Genomic DNA, 20069 nt, shown 5'->3' with positions numbered 1-20069 from the left:
ATTCTGCTACCATAATATAACCTGCTTCCATGGAATCCAAGTCTATTTTCATGCACCCATGTGCCAATACCTTCCATGCACCTCTGTATCTTTTCCTTGTTCCTGGAGCCCAAGATTCATGTAGTAAGTCTGCAGCCTCTTCTGATAACTCCTTGAAACACTGAGATATCCTGCAATTTCCATAACAGAAGGCTGGGCACACCTGACTCGACCAATGGATGCTGCCTTACTTCACATATCTTTTAAAAGGTCCTTGCCTGCTTGAATCATCAAAGGATCTTCTACTGCTAACTCCATCACTAAAGGATACCATGCCTGCATTGTCCAAAATGGTGTCAATAGTACTAACTGACATTCCTGCCTCCTCACATGCAATACAACTCTTTGAATCAAAAGGAGGAAAGGCATAACCTCTCATATTCCTCCAATCTAGACTGAATGTATTCACTGCCATGTCTCCCGGATCTGGACGTCAACATACATAATTCTCCAACTGATCTGTCAAATGTGAAGCAAACAAGTCTAGTTCTAACTGGCCCAGTTTAATTAAAAATGTCCTGAAATAACCTTTGAATCAGTTTCCAATCCCTGTGATCCTGCACATAACGGGAATTCTAATCTGCTCAAATATTCACATTTCCTGGCAAATACTGTGCTGTTATCTCTATTTTTTGTTCTAAGCAAAAATTCCAAAATTATTTTGCTAACTGCAATAGTCTCTTTGACCTGCTGCCCCCTAATTTGTTTATGTAGGTTACAGCCAAAATATTGTCCATCCTCAACAAAAGTGAACATTCCTGTAACTGCCTCCTGAAACTGCGAATTGCTTATTCTCCTGCTCTTAACTCCAAACAATTGATATGATTCTGCCTTTCTTCTAGGCTCCACTTTCCTCCTGTCAACTGAGAGTTCAACACTGCTCCCCAACCTGAGTTGCTCACATCTGTCTCTAACACATAATCTGGGGTCAAACCAAATAGGGCATGGCCATTCCAGGCTTGAAGATGTTCGAACCACCATTTCAATTCTTCTAGTGCATCCTCTTAGATTTTGATCTTATCTTCATACCACAAACCTTTTTCCAAATCTAATCCTTCGAGACGTTGTAGAGCCCTGTAATTCAGTGGCCATGGAAAAACAGCCTGAATTGAAGAAGAAAGCAGACCAATCATCCTTGCTAATTCTCTCAATGTTACATTCCCCTTCTTCATTACACTCCTTATCTCTCTCTTGATTAAAGATATTTTTCTCTCTGGTAATTGCGTTTTCACTGTGTCCACCATGAAGCCTAACAATTCTACCCTCTGTGAAGGGTGAAGAATAGATTTCTCCTAATTGATCACAAAACCTAACTCTTGCAAAGTTTCTAATGTTATCTGAATATGTACGGTCAGCTGTAACACATCCTGATTAATTATCAATATACTGCCTAAGTACATAATCAGTCTTATTCCTCTCTCTCTCTATCTAAGATAGCCAATCACTGGTCTCATCACTTTTGAAAAACACCATGGCGCTGACGACAGCCCAAAAGGCAGATCTTTGAATTGGAACAGCTGTCCTTTCCATCTGAATTGCAAATACTGTTGACTTACCTGTGCTACTGGAATAGCAAAATACACATCTTTTAAATCTATTTTCGCTAACCAATCCTGTTCTTGAAGAATATCCATATCCCTCAACAGATGTATTCACTCCATTTTGAAATGTCTGTACACCACATAATAATTTAATAACCTCAAATTTATCACTGGCTGCCATCCCTTGTCCTTTTTCTCTACAAAAAGAGCAAACTTACAAACCCTTTGTGTTCTTCTACTTTTATTTTGGCTCCCTTCTGTAGCATCTCATTTTTTACACTCTCTCTGACTTCTTTGTGAAAATAAATTTATTTTGGTTCTCTCACCTGATGAGGTTGATTCTGACATTCTATTACATAACCTTGCACTGTCTCCAAAATCCATGAATCTCTTATCTTCTCCCATTCTTTTACAAACAATCTCAATCTCCCTCAATTTTTATGTGGGTAAAACCCAAACCAATCCTCATTCTCACCTTGTCCAGATTGAAAACTGGGATTAGATCCTTGTAATCTTCCACATGCAGATCTGCCTCTTCCCCCTCTTCCTTTTTGTGGACACAAGTTCCCACAGTTGAAACCTTCTCTATGGGCCGCTCTTCCTTGTCTATATGAGCCTGTGTAATATGCACGGCCGAAAGATCGGCCCCTTCTTCCGGCCTTACCATATAAACTACTGCCCTGAAAACTTTGCGCATAGAATGATGTGCTTTATCTCGCACCATAAAAGTATGGACATATTTACCTAGTGTTTTGATCATACCTTACCCAAAGAGAAGTCTCTTCATTTCTTCACAACACTCTATTTTTGCTAAATCTCCTAATTTAGGGCTAATCCTCAATCGAACAGCTCTGCGCCTTTCTTCTATTAAACTTGCATTCAAAATACCTAAGAAGCAATGGCTCTCTGACTCCATCCTCTTAGCTAAGTAATATCCAAATCTGTGCCCTTAATAAAGGACTCCTCCACAATGTCAAAAATTCTGGCCAAACGACCCAGAATAGCCAGCAATTTATCCTCACACTGTTGTAAGGATCTCTCAAGACCCTATCTTGGATCATGGCCAAGTTTAAATAAATATGTATTTAAATCCAGATGTAAATCTGGAATAACAGCCTCATTATCCTCAACCACAGGGTGTGAGCATTCAGCCCTCATTTTTGTCTGCCCTTTCCAAGGGCTTCCTAATTCTTTGCTTCCTATAATCTGCTACATGGCTCATAGGCCACCATTCTGTACTGCTTGGATGTTTAACATCCGATGGATCAAATAAACTTTTACCCAATGGATCCTTCATTTCTTTCTTCAACAGTTTTGTTGTTCCTTCTGAACTAGTAAAGTCATCTAGCCGTTCACTGTATCCCAAATCTAGGATGTACTCATCAATGTCTCCTTTTAATTCTTGATCATTCCAGTCAGGCTTAAAGCCCATTTTCTTCACAGGGATATCCTGCCTTTCCTTTGTGCTGCGTAGCTGAACGCTCATTCCCCACATTGTCGTCCTTCGTGTGTTTTGTTTTTCTGAGACATTTCCCTCCAGGACTTCTGTTCATGGGCTCATCTTCACCCAATATAGTCCAATATTCCTCTCCCTATACCATTCTACCTTTTTTTTATTATCTTTTAAAATTTTCCTCAGAGTTCCTGCACTGGTTTCCCTATCTCTTGACTATATATATTTTGTATGTATCTTATAAGAATTACCTGTATCTTAGCCTAATTTCAAAAGCTATTCTATTCCTAATTATCACTATTTTCCTTATGATATATAGATATACCACCCTTTATTCTTTTACTTTGATTTTTTTTAAAACAATTCTCCTCTTACCCTGTCAATTTCGTAGCCATCTATTTAACTGCATCAGCTGCTACTGACAGTTCCTCAACGATTGCGCTGTTGCTTAACACTGTTGCCTAGCAACATGCACAGTCTGTCAGATTGCCCTGCACGCTAGAGTCACATCTCTAATTCCCATAGAAAGAGACAGGTCTCACAGCGTGCTGCCAAAACAAGGGCTATTTCCTTTGGAAAGCAGCCTCAATGCGGGCTCAAAGCCGAAAGACTTCTCGCTCTCCTTGGCTGATGTCAGGCTAAAGAGCTGACTCGAGAATGCAGAAGAAAGAAACCGCGTGAAGACAGCATGTGAGGCTGTTCAAACACATATTGAGTCTCTTGCACAACTGTAAAATCTTTCTTGAATTATTTAAGCCTACTAATTTCTCAATTTACTTACTGAATCTATTCTTTTTCTATTAACTAAATCTTCAAATATTATGGCCCAAAAGTACATTTATTCAAGAAATCGAACACCTACCCTTCAAGAGTTTAAACAGTCCTACTATAATTAAAAAAATACTTGAAAACTGGGTTCAGTTAACAATCTTAGCAAAACACATACGCACACATTCTTAAACATATTCAATAACTCAAACTTATTACAAATCTAACTTTTAAAACCACAAAAGAATACTCATCTGCCCACACAGAGGAAGCAAACAAAAGAGGAAGAGAATGCTGTTCTTGGGACTTATTTGCATTGTTAAGATTCTATTTGGTTGATCATCTCGTGTTGGATTCTGTTAGGAACTTTTAAGTGCTGCAAGGAAGTAGTGAATAAAAGGATAATGCATAATGCTAGCCTCCTGTCTTGCCATAAAGGTATGTAAACAGGACACTCAAGAGCATACGGGCAGCAGGCTATGTAAAAGGGACCTGACAAAGCACTTTTTAGAATTCCTTTTCTAATTTGTATCCACCCACTGTAGGATCTCCCCAAACATGTACTACAAACACACTAATATCTTCACAAAGACTACTAGTTTTATAACCTACTTTTTTACTTGCTTCACTTATACTTCTATGTCAGTCTCAGGAAGGCTGTGTTCAACCATGTGCCCAAACTCTTAATAAGCTATTTCACAAACCTAAATAAATACACATAAGGTAAGGAAGATCAAATTGTATATCTTTAAATGATTACTCATAAAAACCTAAACACTCTAAAGCAAAGGGAAAATTAAAGAAATTGGCAGTTCTGAGCACAAGTATATTTCATGGATTGCATGTGCAAACTTACAGGTTTATTCTCCAGCCATTCAATTATACAGTCTGCTGTGGCTTCGGGCACTTGGTGGCGTAAGACCTCCTTTTCCTCTGTGTTTTCCACCGTTTCCAATGCAATCTTAAGCTCTTCGACAAGTTGTAATATTGATAAAGTGCTCAAATATTCTGATGGAACAGGTGACCCAATGTCATACATTCCATTTGTATACTCTGTTGCAGCCCTTGTACCTAAAAGACGAGTCAAAGTACAATTATTAAAAAATAAAAAGTGCTTTTAACTTTCCTTAGGTGCTACATAAGATTTGAATCAATTAAATTACATTTTTGAAACGCTCATCACCCTGTTTATTTTACAAATCTATTCTGAGAGGTATTTTGGATCATTTAAAGACATTTTGTTTTTTTGTTGTTTTTTTTAAACATATTTTTATTGATTTTTCAATTGTGTCATACATTTCAATGCGCTCAGTTAACAGCAATACAAGGATGTTGTCAGTTACAGTAATTTGCTGGGCACTTGTTATTAAACTTAACAAACAACTAATAACTTCCGTGCACCACTAGATCCGCGCATTTATGTCTAGACTTTCAGGCAATGCCGGTACGCGCATTTAAAGCTTTCTCTCGTGCGGGGTTTTTATTGCCGGTTAGGGTTCTAGATGAGGGCGCCCCCTATGGAAGGGGGGTGTGGGGGGAGAGGGGAACAGGGGGGGTGGCTTGGCTTGGCTTCTGTAGAGCCTGTATCCACTAATTGGGCATGATGGTCTGTGTGTGCTATTTGTCTTGTGTGCGCTTAGAGGTGTGGTGTATTAATATCAGTGCCGAGGTGCTGTTGGTAGGAGTGTGCGCTTCTCCTGATTTACTGCCGCTTTACAGCCAGGGCGAAGCCCGTGATTATCTGTATAGTCGCGGCTATCTGCGGTTCAAGGGTTTTTTTCGTCGTTCTTTGCTTCTAATTTGGAGACCAGTGTACCCCAGGTTTCACAGCCCGAGTGTCGCAGTCCACCCCGCGCCAGTTTCGTTAGTACTTGATATTCAGCTCGTGCCCAGCGAAGCGTGAGAGTGAGCCAGGCTCCTGGTCGGGGGCCTTGGAGGCCTTCCAGTTCATGACTATTAGTCTTTTGTACATTGCATAAGCCAGGTCTACGAATCTATGCATGTGTTTGCTTCTTTTTGTTCTTGTCCTAAGGCCAAGGAGACAGGATTTTGGATTCGCGTCTAGGCCCAGGCCAGTCATTTCCGACAGTACAGTGGTCAGCACGGCCCACTCCCGATGCACCCGCAGGCACTCCCAGACCATATGATAAAACTGTGCTGCTGGGGTTTTGCATCTGGGGCAAGTTGGGTCCAATCCAGGGAACATGCGTTTTATCCTGGCTGGCGCTAAATATGTCTGATGTAAGTAATTAAACTGTGTGTATCGGAATCTGGGGTTCCTTGAGACCTCGCGTGTGTGACTCAGGGCTTTCGGCCATTGTCTCTGAAATCGGGGCAGGCACTGCGGCATTCCAACTCTCCCGAGCTTTTTGCAGGCTAGCCTCCGGGGGCTTATTCAGAAGTTTATACGTGTTTGATACTACTTTTTCACGAGTGTCGTAGCTCAGCATATGGTGCAGGTTAGCCGAGGTGCTTGGCTCAGCGTTCCCAGACCCCCATGTGCTTCTAATGGCGTGGCATATAGCGTGGTATGTCAGAAATTGCCCCGAGCTGATCTCTGTTAGGGCCTGTATGGCTTCGAAGGACATTAGTTTTCCTTCCTCGAAGCATTCTCCCACTGTGCTTATGCCCGCATCTATCCAGGTTGCGGACGAGTGAGATCCAGTTGTCACCCATCCGGGGATTCGTTCTAGTGGTAGGAGAGGTGAGTAGGGAAGTTTTTTGGCTTCATTTTGAATGTACTTCTTCCAGTATGCATGAGCTGCTGTCATCAGTGAATTTACGCGTGTGGTTTTGGTTTGCTTGTTCATGAGCCACTCAAGCAGAGGGACTCCCCGGAGTTGGGTTATCAGCCAGGTAGCCTCTGCTGCGCCAGGATTATGGATCCAATTTAAGATCCGCTGCAGCTGTGCTGCTGCAGAATAGAGCTCAAAGTTAGGGGCTCCCAGCCCACCCGCCGCCACCGGGTGGAGTAGTGTGTTGAGTGCGACCCGCCTTCTGCCATCACCCCACACAAGCTGCACCAGTGCAGAATGTAAACTGTTGAAAAAGCTTTTAGGGATTATGATCGGCAGGGCAGCGAAGTAATACAGCAGCCTGGGCAGTACTAGCATGTTGGCTATGGCTACCTTTCCCAGTGGTGAAAGCGGTAGTTTATTCCAGAAACGCAATGAGCTCTTCATAGATGTCACCGCTCTCCCCAGGTTGCCATCCCTGAGGTCTTCCGCACTGTGGTAGACGTTGACCCCTAAATATTTAAATGTGTCAAAGCACCATTTTAATTGGCCTGATGGGGTATTCTCACGTCGCGCTGGGGACCAGCCGAACAACGGGAATATGCAGGATTCCCCCCAATTAACTATCAATCCCGAGATCTCTCCAAACTCGGTCAGCAATGACATCACTGGTGGCAGCACCTCCTCTGCGCTGCGTATATATATCAAGGCATCGTCTGCGTACAATGATATGACGTGGGAGGTGCCGTTCCTTACCACCCCCCAGTCTTCCGTTTTTGCTCGGACATGCGCAGCCAGTGCTTCCATTGCCAGGGCGAACAACAGGGGGGATAGGGGGCACCCCTGCCTTGTTCCCCTGCTAATCAGGAAGCTCTCTGATATGACACCCCCTGTCTTCACCCTGGCCTGTGGGTTAGTGTACAGAATGCGTACCCATCTTATAAATGTTGGGCCTATGCCCATTCGCTGCATGGTGGCAAACAGGAAGTCCCATTCCAGTGTGTCGAATGCTTTTTCGATGTCTAGCGAAATCACTGCTTCCTCAAATGCACTCGGGGGGTGTCGCCCATTACGCTCAGTAACCTGCGAATGTTGAGGAAGGTGTTACGTCTTGGAATGAATCCATTCTGATCTTCGTGTACCAAAGTGTGCATGTGTGGAGCTAGCCTGTTGGCTAGTATTTTGCCAAGTAGTTTGCAATCTAGATTTAGCAGGGACAGAGGTCTGTAGGACCTAATGTCGGTGGGGTCTCGTCCCTGTTTCGGGAAGACCACTATCATTGCCTCTCTCATTGTGGGGGGGAGAGTTCCGTTAACCTCTGCTTCTTCAATAACTTTTAGGAGACGTGCCATAAGGTGTGTCGCAAAGGTAGAGTAATATTCTGATGGCAGGCCGTCTGTCCCTGGAGCTTTGTTTCTAGGTAGTTGTTCTAGAGCCTTGTTAAGTTCGCCTAGTGTAATAGGGGCCTCCAGTGACTCCTTGTCAGCGTGTGTGAGTTGGGGCAGGGAGGAGTCCGCCAAAAAAGACTTGAGTTGTTGGGGGGTGCATGATGTGCGTGTAGTGTATAGTTGTGTGTAGTATTCCCTGAACGCATCATTTATTTCTTCCTGTGTGGTTGCTAGTGCGCCTGCGCCCAACCCTATTGCCCCAATTGGAGGGCATTGCCGTTCCTCCCGCAGGAGCCATGCGAGCAGCCTACCCGATCAGTCGCCTTCCGCTTGTAATCTGGTCAAGTGGTATTTGTAGTCATGAAGGCGTAGTGTGGCGTCGGCGGCTGCGTATTCTGCGCGCGCATCTTTTAATGACGTGTATGGTGTTTGAGCTGCGGGCCACTGCATTTTCTAGTGCTCTTAATTTCTTCTCCAGCTTGCTAACTTCTGCATGGAGCGTGCGTCTTACCCCCCATGTAGTGGAAATACAATGCCCACGAGTGACTACTTTGTGTGCGTCCCACTCCATTGCTCTTAAGTTTGTGGTGTCAGCGTTCAATTCCCAGTACTGTTTAAGCGCTGTTTTCAGGGCGTCTGTGAATGCAGGGTCCTGCAGTGCTTCCACTTGTAGTCTCCAGGTTGGGATCGCTTGACGCCTCCTTCCCCAGTCTAGAGTTATTTTGAGTGGCGAGTGGTCTGATAGTGTTTTAGCTAAGTATTCAATCCTGTTAGTTACTGTGCAAATGTCCTGGGTGCCCCATAGTAGATCTATCCTGGTGTGCACCCTGTGTGGTACTGAATAAAATGAATATTCTCTGTGGTGTGGATGCTTCATACGCCACAAGCCATAGAGGCCCATGTTGCTGGCCAATGTTGCCAGTGGGTGCCTGGGGTGTCTATTAGCCGCTAGGTGTGTGGGGGGGCTAGACCTATCCAATGTCGGGTCCGGCGTATTATTAAAATCTCCCCCCATATTGCGGATGTTGCGGGGTTCGTCAATAATGCTGGGGTAAGCGTGTTCAGGAACTCAGGTAGCGCAGTGTTAGGGGCGTATATTCCTATAAGTGATAGTTGTTTGCCGTCTAATTTACCCTCCACTATTACGTACCTACCCCCCTGATCTATCCTGTATGATGTTTGAAGAAATGGGACACTCCCTGCTATCCATATGAGGACCCCCCTCGCGAAGGTTGAATAAGATGTGCCTACAATCTGTCCTCCCCATTTGTTCCGCAGTTCTTGTAGGTCTGGATCCCGCAGGTGGGTTTCTTGTAGGATTGCAATGTGTATGCCCTGGCGTTTGAGTCGTGCGTGCACCCTGGTCCTTTTGCTATGATTCCCGAGGCCCCTGACATTCCAAGTGACTATGTCGTATTTGCGTGCGTTATAGGCTGTATGTTGGGCCATGTTTATTTTGTAGTGATGCAACTAACATTCTGCTCCCTGGTAGGATCTGAGCAGTTTCCTCCCTCCCCTTCACCTCGTCGACCCTGTTTCCCGCCCCCAGCCATGTGTCCTGTGTTATGCGCAGATCCGCGGAGCACGAACTAGTAATTACCCTCCCTCCCTCCCCAACTGGATCCCATCCCCAACTGTGAACCAACAAGAAACTGCGCACCCCGTTGGGGTGCGAACTGGGCTGTGTCCATGTGGATGTCTGCGGGGGAGCAATAATACTATCCAGGTGCGGCTCATAATAGGGGCTTGCATCCTTCTGCAGACACAGTCTGCGAGTATTGTAGGGCATCCCCAGGTCGCAGCGAACCATCCCTCCCCCGCCGCGCGCCGCCACCAATTACGCGCAAGTTGAATACAGGAGTTGGCTCTAAGAGCAGCAAAACAAGAATACATAATGTCAAGCGATATGTCCAACCGCTGCCAGCAAAGCACACAATGTTCAGTCCTGCTCTCCTTCTATGGCGGCGGATCTCGCCCTGGTGGCTGGTCAGCGGCGCTCGTTCAGAGTATATCTGCGGACCGGGGGGTGATCTCCGGGCCCTTCAGCGACCCCATTAGTGTGGAATCCGAACTTATTAACTCCGATTCCGAGCCCTCCTCCTGTTGGGTTCTGAGGGCCTCGAAAGAGTTTTGTGTCAGAAGGGGAGTTTCCTTCAGGACCCTGGCTCTCCCTTCCGCAGCCTGTTTCTCCGTGGGTTGACCCCCGGGTCGCCTCTTGGAGCGTTTCCGTGGGGACGCTGTGGACCAGCTTTCGTTGATTCCGGTTGCTTCTCTGGGTTGGGCAAAACCCTTGGCATGCAGCCATGTCCAAGCGTCCTCCGGAGATGTGAACACGTGGGTGCGTTCATCTGTTAATACTCTTAATTTGGCGGGGAATAGCAGAGCATACTTTATGTCATGTTCACGGAGACGTTGTTTTATTTGAGCAAAGGAGTTGCTTTGTCTTTGCACTTCCTGAGTGAAGTCTGGATAGGCGTGAACAGTTGAGTCCTCATACTGAAATGGGCCTTTACTGCGAAATTGTTGCAATATCGCATCCCGGTCTCTAACGTTCAGGAACCTGGTTATCAGCGGTCTTGGGGGCTGGCCCGGTACTGGGGGGCGCCCAGGAGTCCTGTATACTCTTTCAACTGAGAAGAATTTCGATGGGGCTCCATTCAAGACCACTTCGGCTAACCATTGTTCCAATAGAATCTCTGAATTTTGATCTAGTGATTTTTCCGGAAATCCAAGAAACCGAATGTTGTTGCGTCGTGATCTTCCCTCCGCCTCTTCTGCTCTTCTCAGCAGTGTTTTTACTTCTAGATCCAGGCGGAGAATTTGTTTTTGGTTGTCCGTTACTTTGGGGCTCATTTCGTTTAGCACCACCTCCGTTGACTTCACTTTGTTGGATAGTTTGCGGTGGTCCGCTCTAAGGATATTTAGGTCTTGCGATACCGTGTCTATTCTATTTTCCAATGAAATTTTAGTTTCCATAATTGCTTGGAGTACTTTCTCAAATTGTGTGAAGTGGGCCAAAAGTGTAGATTCCAGTGATTGTAAAGTGGGTATGGGTTGTTGGTCCCCAGGCGCTGGTCCATGCGTGTCCCGGTCCTGACTTCTCGCTGATTTTGATCTTCCGGCCATTTTGTCTCAGTTTGTGAGTCCCTGTTCCTTCTGCGCCCACGCGAACTCCCACGGTCCCCGGGTTGGACAGGTATGAAGGGCCGTATATCCGCTCGGATCCACACCGGAATACGCTTTTAGTTCTTTAGGTTGCCGACCGCCTAAAGTTCTTTGATGCGAATTCCAGGCCCCTCCACCGGCACCGGCGGGAGGGCGACGGATGGTGGGGTGGGGGGGGGGGGATGGCGAGGCCCGCGCACCCCTAGTGTTACTGCAGTCGGCCTGGACAATTCAGGGCCTGGGTGTGGGCCCCTCATTCTCGCGATGTGCGCGCTCCTTCATTTGAGCTTCCATGCAGGGTTCTAATCCCCGTGTCAGGGGAATGATGGTGTACATAATTTACTGCAGTGAGCGCTTCCTACGTGGCCCCGAGCGTTCAAAAAAGTTGCCGGAGCCACCAGTAATGTTCAGGGGGCGTAGAGAACAAGCCCCCCCACCGATCTCGATCCGCCGGCGCTCCAGATGGTCAAGGGGAGGGGGGCACGCCTTGTAGCCGGTCCGCGGGCTAGGGGGGGGGAACCACCAAGAGTCCTCGTCCGCAACTTCACCGCCGCTCCGCCCCATGCCAGCAATGGGGAAAGTTATCAGGCGGTAGGGGGGGGGGGGAGGGGAGCAGCCCAAAGCAGTGCAGGGCCCAGCGGCGGGCCTGCTGCCCTCCCGCCAAGGGATCCCCTCGCCGCTGCACCCCCACCTCACCTTCGGGGCTCAGGGACGGAGCTCCGGGCCTCGCTACGAGGCAAGATGGCGGCCGCAGTTCCCAAGGCGGCGTCGTCGTTCAGGAACCTCCTTTCTCGGCCGCACAAGCGCCTCCGTAGCCGTCGACGAGGGGAGAGAGGTTCTCGGAGCGGGTCTCACTTCTGTGCGAGGATGTTGGCGTCCCCGGGGCGCCCTGCAATTATTTTAGTGGCGAGCCCGAGACGGAGCGCTTTCTTAAGCGTCCTTCCCGGTCGCCATCTTGGCTCCTCCCCCGACATTTCGTTTTTTAACAGGAATAATGTCATATGGACAAATGATCTACAAGCTCTTCAATCTAAATACATTATTAAACATTTGAAATATGAAAGATATACTACGAATTCCAGTGCATTACTGTCAGAACAAGGAATAAGAATACCTACATAAAATCACCATATGGTCCTCAACTGTAGTGAAGGCTGTTTGGTAGTTTATCCTTCTATACTTATTCTGATGTTCATAAGTAAATTAGAGTGTTTACAAAGCTTTTCTGACTTAACTGTTCCAAACCTGATACATTCAACACCACACATCTCTATTATCTTTAAAACCATAGCTAGACTGAGGCTAGGGTAAAGGAAGGAAGAGTGACAGAAGTTGCATTGTTTGAAAAGCAGGACAAACGTCTATATCTCACAGTAAACCTACACAATGAGCATCCCAAAGAAGAATGCACAACTGAAACACATACATAGAAGTGTGAGAAAGAAAACACTATTCAATCATGCATTTATAGTCCTAGTAGTTAGTCTCCTTTTCATTAGTGAGGTCACGTTTATCCAACATCTTGTATCCTACTCACACGGCAGACTATTTAGCACGCAATAGCCATGCAGCAAGAACCAAGTGACCCAAAGTCTACATGCGTCTTATAAGAAGATGTTGAAGAACTTTTTGCTTATCTATGGGGTGGAACTTTGCTGTAAATGCTGCACCCTATTTGTTGGTGTCTTTTTTTAAAAAAAGAAGGCAACTCCCTTAAAATGAGAACACAAAAAGAACTTGAGTGTGTCCCAGTCGTGCCCTGGGTCTTTCTGTTTACTTTGGCGCAAGCTGCATTGCAATCATTTCTATAGCAAGCACACAACCCTGGATTATTTGCTAGGGAAGAAGGGCAGGTCTTTAAATGTAAGAAGGTGAACACACATATGCTGTTTGAAAAGTGTCCCGCTGCCTTATTTTTAAACCTTGCTGCGACTGATTTTACAATACGTTCTCCTAGTTTTCGTTGATATAAAAATAAGATGCTATTTAGACTGAAAGCCTCTAAAAATACCAAACATATGGATGAATCGTTTAAAACAAAGCCTGTGAGAACATTTCTTACATTAAGCATTATCAGATTATCTTTTTGTCTTCTGCAACTGTAGTCAGACCAGTTTTAAAAGTCATAATATAGTTTATGGGCCTCTTCGGCAGACTTTGTCAATTAATTTTGACACGAATATAGCCAAACAGTTCCTTTGGACAACACTGATACGAGTCTTTAATGAAGACAGTTCGACAACAGACACAACTGCTTCTGTACTCTCCCAACAGTCTGATAAATCTAAAATACTAATTTACATTCCAATCATTTGCCCACTATGTTGTGTGCACTAGCGAGAAATTAGTCTCCCTTAATGCGATCGTACATTTGGCCAAAGAAGAAACCACATTACTATATGACTTTATAATTGTTCACCTATACTGGACAAACTGTGCTCCTTCCCTGAAATGTTACAATCAATTTGAAGGATCTAAATCTTTTCACTCTAACCACTCTATTATTGAGCCTTGTCCTGTCACCAAACATGTTCATTTAGCGAAGACTTTGATTGAGGGGGAGCTACAAAGGGGGAGAACTAAAAAGTAATCTGGCAATAACTGTGTTGGACAAACCAGCTGATAATTCTTTGCAGACCTCCATCGTGCCAATTACAAGCAACCCCGGCAATTCCTGTTGTGAGAGGATACAAAATACCCCCCGACTTTACACCGGTACCAGCCAAAGTATAAGGGAAATTACTACATAAAATTCAGTAAATTAAATTATCGAGTGAAACTCCCATTTATAACATAAAAGACACAACCAAGGGTTTTCCAGTATGCACAAAATGGGACATTACTTCATCCGATATTTTGCCATGTATGTCCGGTATTACAAATAAACCACAAACTCAAGTAAGTGAAAGGCTATCGCCAAAGCAGCAGCTTACTGAGTAAAAACGTCTCCATGCCCAACTATCTCTATAATCATGTCAAATTGAGTGCAATACAAATGTGGCTCAAAACCACAAGATAACACCTTCTAAGTCTTGTCTGGGCACTTGTATAAATAAACCTTTAAATCATATACCTGTATTTTTAACTTATTATGATAGCTATGCAGAAGTAACGGTTCGCTCATTAAATTGCCATCACATGTATTGCCCAGTAGCACACACTCAATATATTACTGCAGAAACTTCCTTGGATCGTAAGGCACCACCTTTTAAGCCTCAATGACCATGGGTCCAAACTGGATGTATTCAGTCTTCAACAAAGAACACGAAAACTCTAGTGCCATTTACATATCTCAACCCAAATTAAACTGCACACGTGTGCAGCCATAATTCTACCACACTCTTTAACACAACGTGCAGCAAAGAACTCGAAAACCATTCATAGCTACACGGGTCATCCAACAGGTAGATGCTAAATGAGGAGCACAATGCATCCTTCCGACATTCCTCAACAAGCACGGAAAATATGCCCCCTATAACTAGTTGACTGGAAACAAAAGGGGAGGAGCATAAAATAGCATTCTGTTTTCAATGTGTGTAACAAGGGCCATGTGATATATTAAGTGGAGCCAGTATGTTACATCTGCTAAATTCGATTCCATCTATATATCATGCAGGCAGGCTTCCTCGAATATTAAGATGTTGGGTTTGCAACTTTGTTTTCTGATTAGATAAATTAATCTAACATCGTTGCTTGGTCAAATAGTGAAATAGGACTTTTTATTCCAGTGCACACAAACCAACTTGAGGAGCTTACCTCCAAGTGCAATCATACAGTCTTGCAGCCACAGCATAAGATATCAAGCTTATTGACCTGCAATACGCTAAACTACCCTATATATTCGCCTCTAGTGGGGGTGACGAGTCCGGTTATGCAGCTTTTAATTTCACATAGCCCCCATATTTCTGTCACAGTAACACTTACTCTAAATTACAGAACATCTTGCAGGTTCAAAACTCTTGCCTATAAGAACATACAATATGGTGGGGATATCTTGCTGTTTCACTTTGTATTGACACAGTCGCAGTCAAACACCTATAAGGCCAAATCATACCGAAGAGGTGCTCAGCTAAGCACTAAGATAACGTGCCCCAACATCATCCTCAGTTAACAGTTTTTCTCATGAAACATGGTAGTTTACAAGCCATTCATTCACAACCGGATATTCCAACATTTTTAGACTTCATATCATGGGTTACCAACCATACGATGAAACAAAAAATCTACCAAGCATTTTTATTTCAAATATCTCTGAAATTCTATCAGTGGCCTTAAGTCAAACACCCCCCTGCTCTAACTGCTGCCTTCCCGTCTATGTATTACCTAATATATAAATGAATGTGGGATACCTCTTCAAAGCACAACATGTAATTGGATTTAATCACTTTTCTAATTAAAAAACTGCTACGGTGACATTTTCATAACTTTGACAGGGGACATCAATCATAGTCCCCCTAAATCAGATCAGAGAAATAAAAGGTGTTACGTCCAAAATGATTTCTAGAATCTTTAAAGACACAGATCTTGTCAGTGGAGTAATGCAAAATGACTGGGCCCCTCTGCAGAATGTGATGGCAGGAGAGAGTCTCCCATATCTCACAAAAGTTAATTGGTTTTGGGTTTAATGGGGGTCCCTGAAGGTCTGTGGTACCCTGCACGGCACCCTGAACTAGACGCATAGCTCAAGCTTGAGCGTTTTGAATGACAGATTTGCCAACGATATTCCTATGAGACTAATTATACTGGCATATTTTTCCGAATCAGTTCTGAACTACACATTTATATCTGTTGAGCTATTTTTACAAAATTAAAGATTTTTCTGTTTTGTGTTGAATGGAGTGTTATGGCCTTTTAAAGAATCTCCATTTAAACTGACTGAATAGAAAAAGGACTACACACACTGCTGTGGCTTGCACTTAGAACATCACAAGTGTGATGATGTTCGATCAGTAATGTTCTGGTGTCATGGTAACGGAGAGAATATAAGAGAGACCAGTAGACATCTGCTAGATGAAGGAGTATAAGGTGTGTTGGTGGAATAAAGCTATTAAACCACAACTTCCTACTGTGGTAACTTAACATTGGCAACGAGCAGGCCTGCGAGGGGAAGGAGTCCATCCACCAACACTCCTCTTCATTCACCACTGGAAGAGTTGATTGTAGGAATTTGTTCTGCAGTCAGACCGTAATCTGCATGTAAGTGATTCTTTTTATTATTCAACTTGCAGTTGGATTGCATATGAATGGACACTATTGTACCAGAGGCGTATGTATACATGAGCAACCATACTGCATATTATACAAGTGACTGACTTGAGTGAATTTGAAAGTCAGGTAGCTAAAGAACTTAAGGACAGCATTTATGTTTAATGGACTGTACAATACTGAACTGTGACTGGAATTGCCACCTGTGACTGCCTGAGCTCAAGCACTTTAAGTTTAAATCTGCGGCATTGTTTGGAGGTGATAACTGCTGAACTGTGATTGAAACCGCCACAGTCAATATAATTGCACGAAAGCTTCTAGTTAATGCAGCGGTTCTGTTTGGAAGGAACGCTTGCTCTTAGACTTATACATGGGCGGCAATTTTTTTTTAAAGATTTGCCTTGGCGTGTGACTCACTGAGCGTGCATGTTCCTTCACACCACCGTATCCAAACCCTCAGCTCGAGTCTGGCAGCCTCGTAGGATCTACGGAGGGAATTCGAGCTGGCACAAGCGTGGAGCTGCTGGGCTTGTGGGGTTTCTAGGAAACCATCAGCTGGAGTGCGTGTGTTACTACAGGAAGATGGCACATGTAGTGCACGCTGATTAATGGAAGTTCGCTGCTGGGACGTGCGTTTACTGGATGAGGCAAAGGCAATTGAAGAAGAAAGTTGTGAAGCAAAAACAAGTGGTTTTTGCTAGCAGTTTCTATAAAATATTTTTCCTTTTTCAATACGCTATTGATTTTCCAGTAAGTTAGGTGAAATAGTAAGAACCTGACTTATGCTGTCTCTACTTAGAAGTGATTAGTTACAGAAGGCTCTCACTTCCAAATATTCTTATGATTGCAGAAGCTATGCATCTGGGAACTTTCTGCAACTCTGGTCAATGAGAGACACACTGCTACACAAGGGTTAATTTTTGTCTTAATTTGTTGAATTAGATTGTTCTTTTGGCCTGTTTTAGTTTGTTGTGTTAGTTAAATATTTTAGCTTATTATGTATGATTGTATTTAACCGGTGTTGCAAGATGTCCGTGGCAAACATGTCTTGACCCCCTCAATTCTTATCCGAGTCAGAAGAACCGATTTTACTGTGGAAAAGATGGAAACCGTTTTTTGACTCTCATTTAGTAGCAACTGGAGGAGACAAATATTTGGTGGCAAAGGAACAAGCTATAATTCTACACAATTTAGGAATAGAAGAGTGCAACATTTATGAGAATTTGGATGTAATTGAAACTGGTTATGGTGAAGGTGAACCAAGAGATGTTTATGAAATGTCACTTTGTATGTTGGAAAGACACTTTGGGCCACAAATTAATGTAGTCATGGAAAGACATACTTTTGTTTGAGGGTGCAAGTGAAAGATGAACATGTGACCAACTATGTAGCATCCTTAAAAACCTTTCACGCACATTTGAATTTGGTGGCATCTGATTCTCTTATCAGAGATCAATTATCAAGATGCATGAATAACCAAAGGGTTCAGGAGAAATTGTTGGCTACAAATCATTTTCTCTGGAAGGGTTAAAGAAATGTGTGGTAATACATCTCGTGCAATAGACAAAGGAGTATCAAGTCAAGTTCCTTCCTGGGGTAAAAAACATTCCTGCAGATTGCCTTCCAGCAAATTAAGCAAAAACAATGCAGTGATGGCCCATGTAATGTTGGTCAAAGCTATTAGTGAGGATGAGTGGATTAATGAATCTACCAAAGATGAGGTGAGGGAACACATCAAAAATTTAGTAGTGTCAGGATGGCTGAATTTCAAGGATCTAGCGGTGGATGCAGGAGCATTTTGGAATGTTTGTGATGAGCTGTGCATCGAGGAAGGTAATCTTTTCTGCGGACGTCGTATGAATACCCCATCCGGTTTATGGGACAAGATTGTTAATCTTGCGCATGAAGGACATTTGGGGAGGAATTTGACTAAAGCAAGGATCAGGGAAAGGTACCCATGGCCCAGGTTGGACAGCCACGTTGAGAGTGTAATTGCATTTTTTGTGCTGCTAAAGATAAATCAAGGTAAGCAGGACAGCAGCATTGGCACCTCTAGCTGTCCCAGAGGAGCCTTGGACCAAACTGGGACTGGATATTGTGGGTCCTTTTGATCAGTTACAGCAAAGTGAGAGATCAGTGCTTGTACTAGCAGATAACCCAACAAAGTGGGTATCGGCATGTGTGTTAGAATTCTTTAAGGCTGTATTTGCATCGGAAGGGAATCCCAAATCCATTGTCACAGAAGAGTTCAATTTGCCTCCAATGAGATGAAGGAGTGCTTGCGTGATCTTGGCATTGTACATTTAGTAGAGTCTAAAAACAGACTGGCTAGGGCATCTGCTCAGGCAACTACAGAGAGGAAATTACCACTTAAGACAGTCCTCAGAGAAAAAATTGTGGGCTCATCGCAACACACTCAATATAGTAACAAACCATTCACCTTTCCAATGTCTGAGAGGAAGTCTTGCTGGATTAAAACTTAATCTGGCCTTGTTGAACTGTAATGATCATATGAAGGTAGTGGATTCTGATGCAACAGAAAGGCACCAGGCTAAATACAAATGACGTTTTGATGACAAAAACAATATTTGCGAACAAAATTGGCGTGTAGGTGATTATGTGTTCATAAACCTGGAGGATCACTCAAAGCGAAAGCAAAATATTGGCAAATTGTTTGAGTGAAGAGGAATGTGATGGTGGTATGTGATGAGGGTTTGTGGACTATGTCTAGATTAGCAAACTGTGATCCCAAAAAATGGAGTTGTCACAATTTAAGTATCCAGTGCAGTCTTTGGTCAAAGACAGCACCATCCTATCTGTTGGACTATGATTTAGGGCAATGATGGTAGGAATGAGTGCCTGAGGAGGTGGAGTTGATGCGATATGAGTGATATGTATTTTAAAGGTACGCTGAAGTATACATTTTGGGCCTGATTACAACTTTGGAGGACGGTGTTAATCCGTCCCAAATGTGACGGATATACCACCTACCGTATTACGAGTTCCATAGGATATAATGGACTCGTAATACGGTAGGTGGTATATCCGTCACATTTGGGACGGATTAACACCGTCCTCCAAAGTTGTAATCAGGCCCTTTGACTGTATTGAACAGTCCATTTAAATAATTGGTATGTTGCTTTATAGTGTTTTTAGTAATCTTAAACATGTCTTAGTGTGTTGTCCTGATATTACAAGCAGAACACACATTAAACATGTATATAGCTATTTTTATTTGTTACCACAGCAATTGCATATGAACCTAGTAAGGATGATTATATTCTTCAAATTGTTCTTTCTTATGTAATGGGACTGTTCATGGGGGGTGTGGAATGTGCTGTGGCTTGCACTTAGAACATCACATGTGTGATTTTCTATCGGTGATATTCTGTTGTCATGCTGGATAAAGGAGTAGAAGGTGTGTCAGCTGTTGGTGGTATAAAGCTACTAAACGACAATTACCTACTCTGGTAAATTAAGAGACACCCCAGCAGAACAACAAGTCAGGTGGTCACCACATCTAAACACACATTATTTGGCAAGGAAAATGGATTGCCTGACTCAGCAGGATATTTCTAACTGCAGACTCCTCCCCTTTGAATATCCCCAGCATCCAAACTGGATATGGAGATTTTTCTCAGCATTGATCCCCAGCCCCCAGACTGGATCTGGAGATTTTTCCCAGCATTGCTCCTATGCCACAGCAGGTGACGTTATGTGGCTCAGTGTTGACAGCCACACGTGTGCCATCACTGCATGCTGACATCAGTTTCTT

At 43.9% G+C, this 20069-nt stretch overlaps 1 protein-coding gene across 8 annotated transcripts in view; it reads right to left on the bottom strand.

Moving 5' to 3' along the window:
* PPFIBP2 (PPFIA binding protein 2) overlaps positions 1-20069 on the bottom strand; it is a 1142047-nt gene that overhangs the window by 659624 nt on the left and 462354 nt on the right. For all 8 annotated transcript variants that reach the window (XM_069223551.1, XM_069223543.1, XM_069223546.1 and 5 more), the window contains exon 3: positions 4658-4872. In XM_069223551.1, the coding sequence (XP_069079652.1) occupies positions 4658-4872 (215 nt within the window). The remainder of the gene's footprint in view (positions 1-4657; positions 4873-20069) is intronic.

This window comes from Pleurodeles waltl, chromosome 3_1 (assembly GCF_031143425.1).
Source record: "Pleurodeles waltl isolate 20211129_DDA chromosome 3_1, aPleWal1.hap1.20221129, whole genome shotgun sequence".
Lineage (NCBI taxonomy): Eukaryota > Metazoa > Chordata > Amphibia > Caudata > Salamandridae > Pleurodeles > Pleurodeles waltl.
The sequence above is the reverse complement of the archived record's forward strand: the minus strand, read 5'-3'. Positions and strand labels throughout refer to the sequence as shown.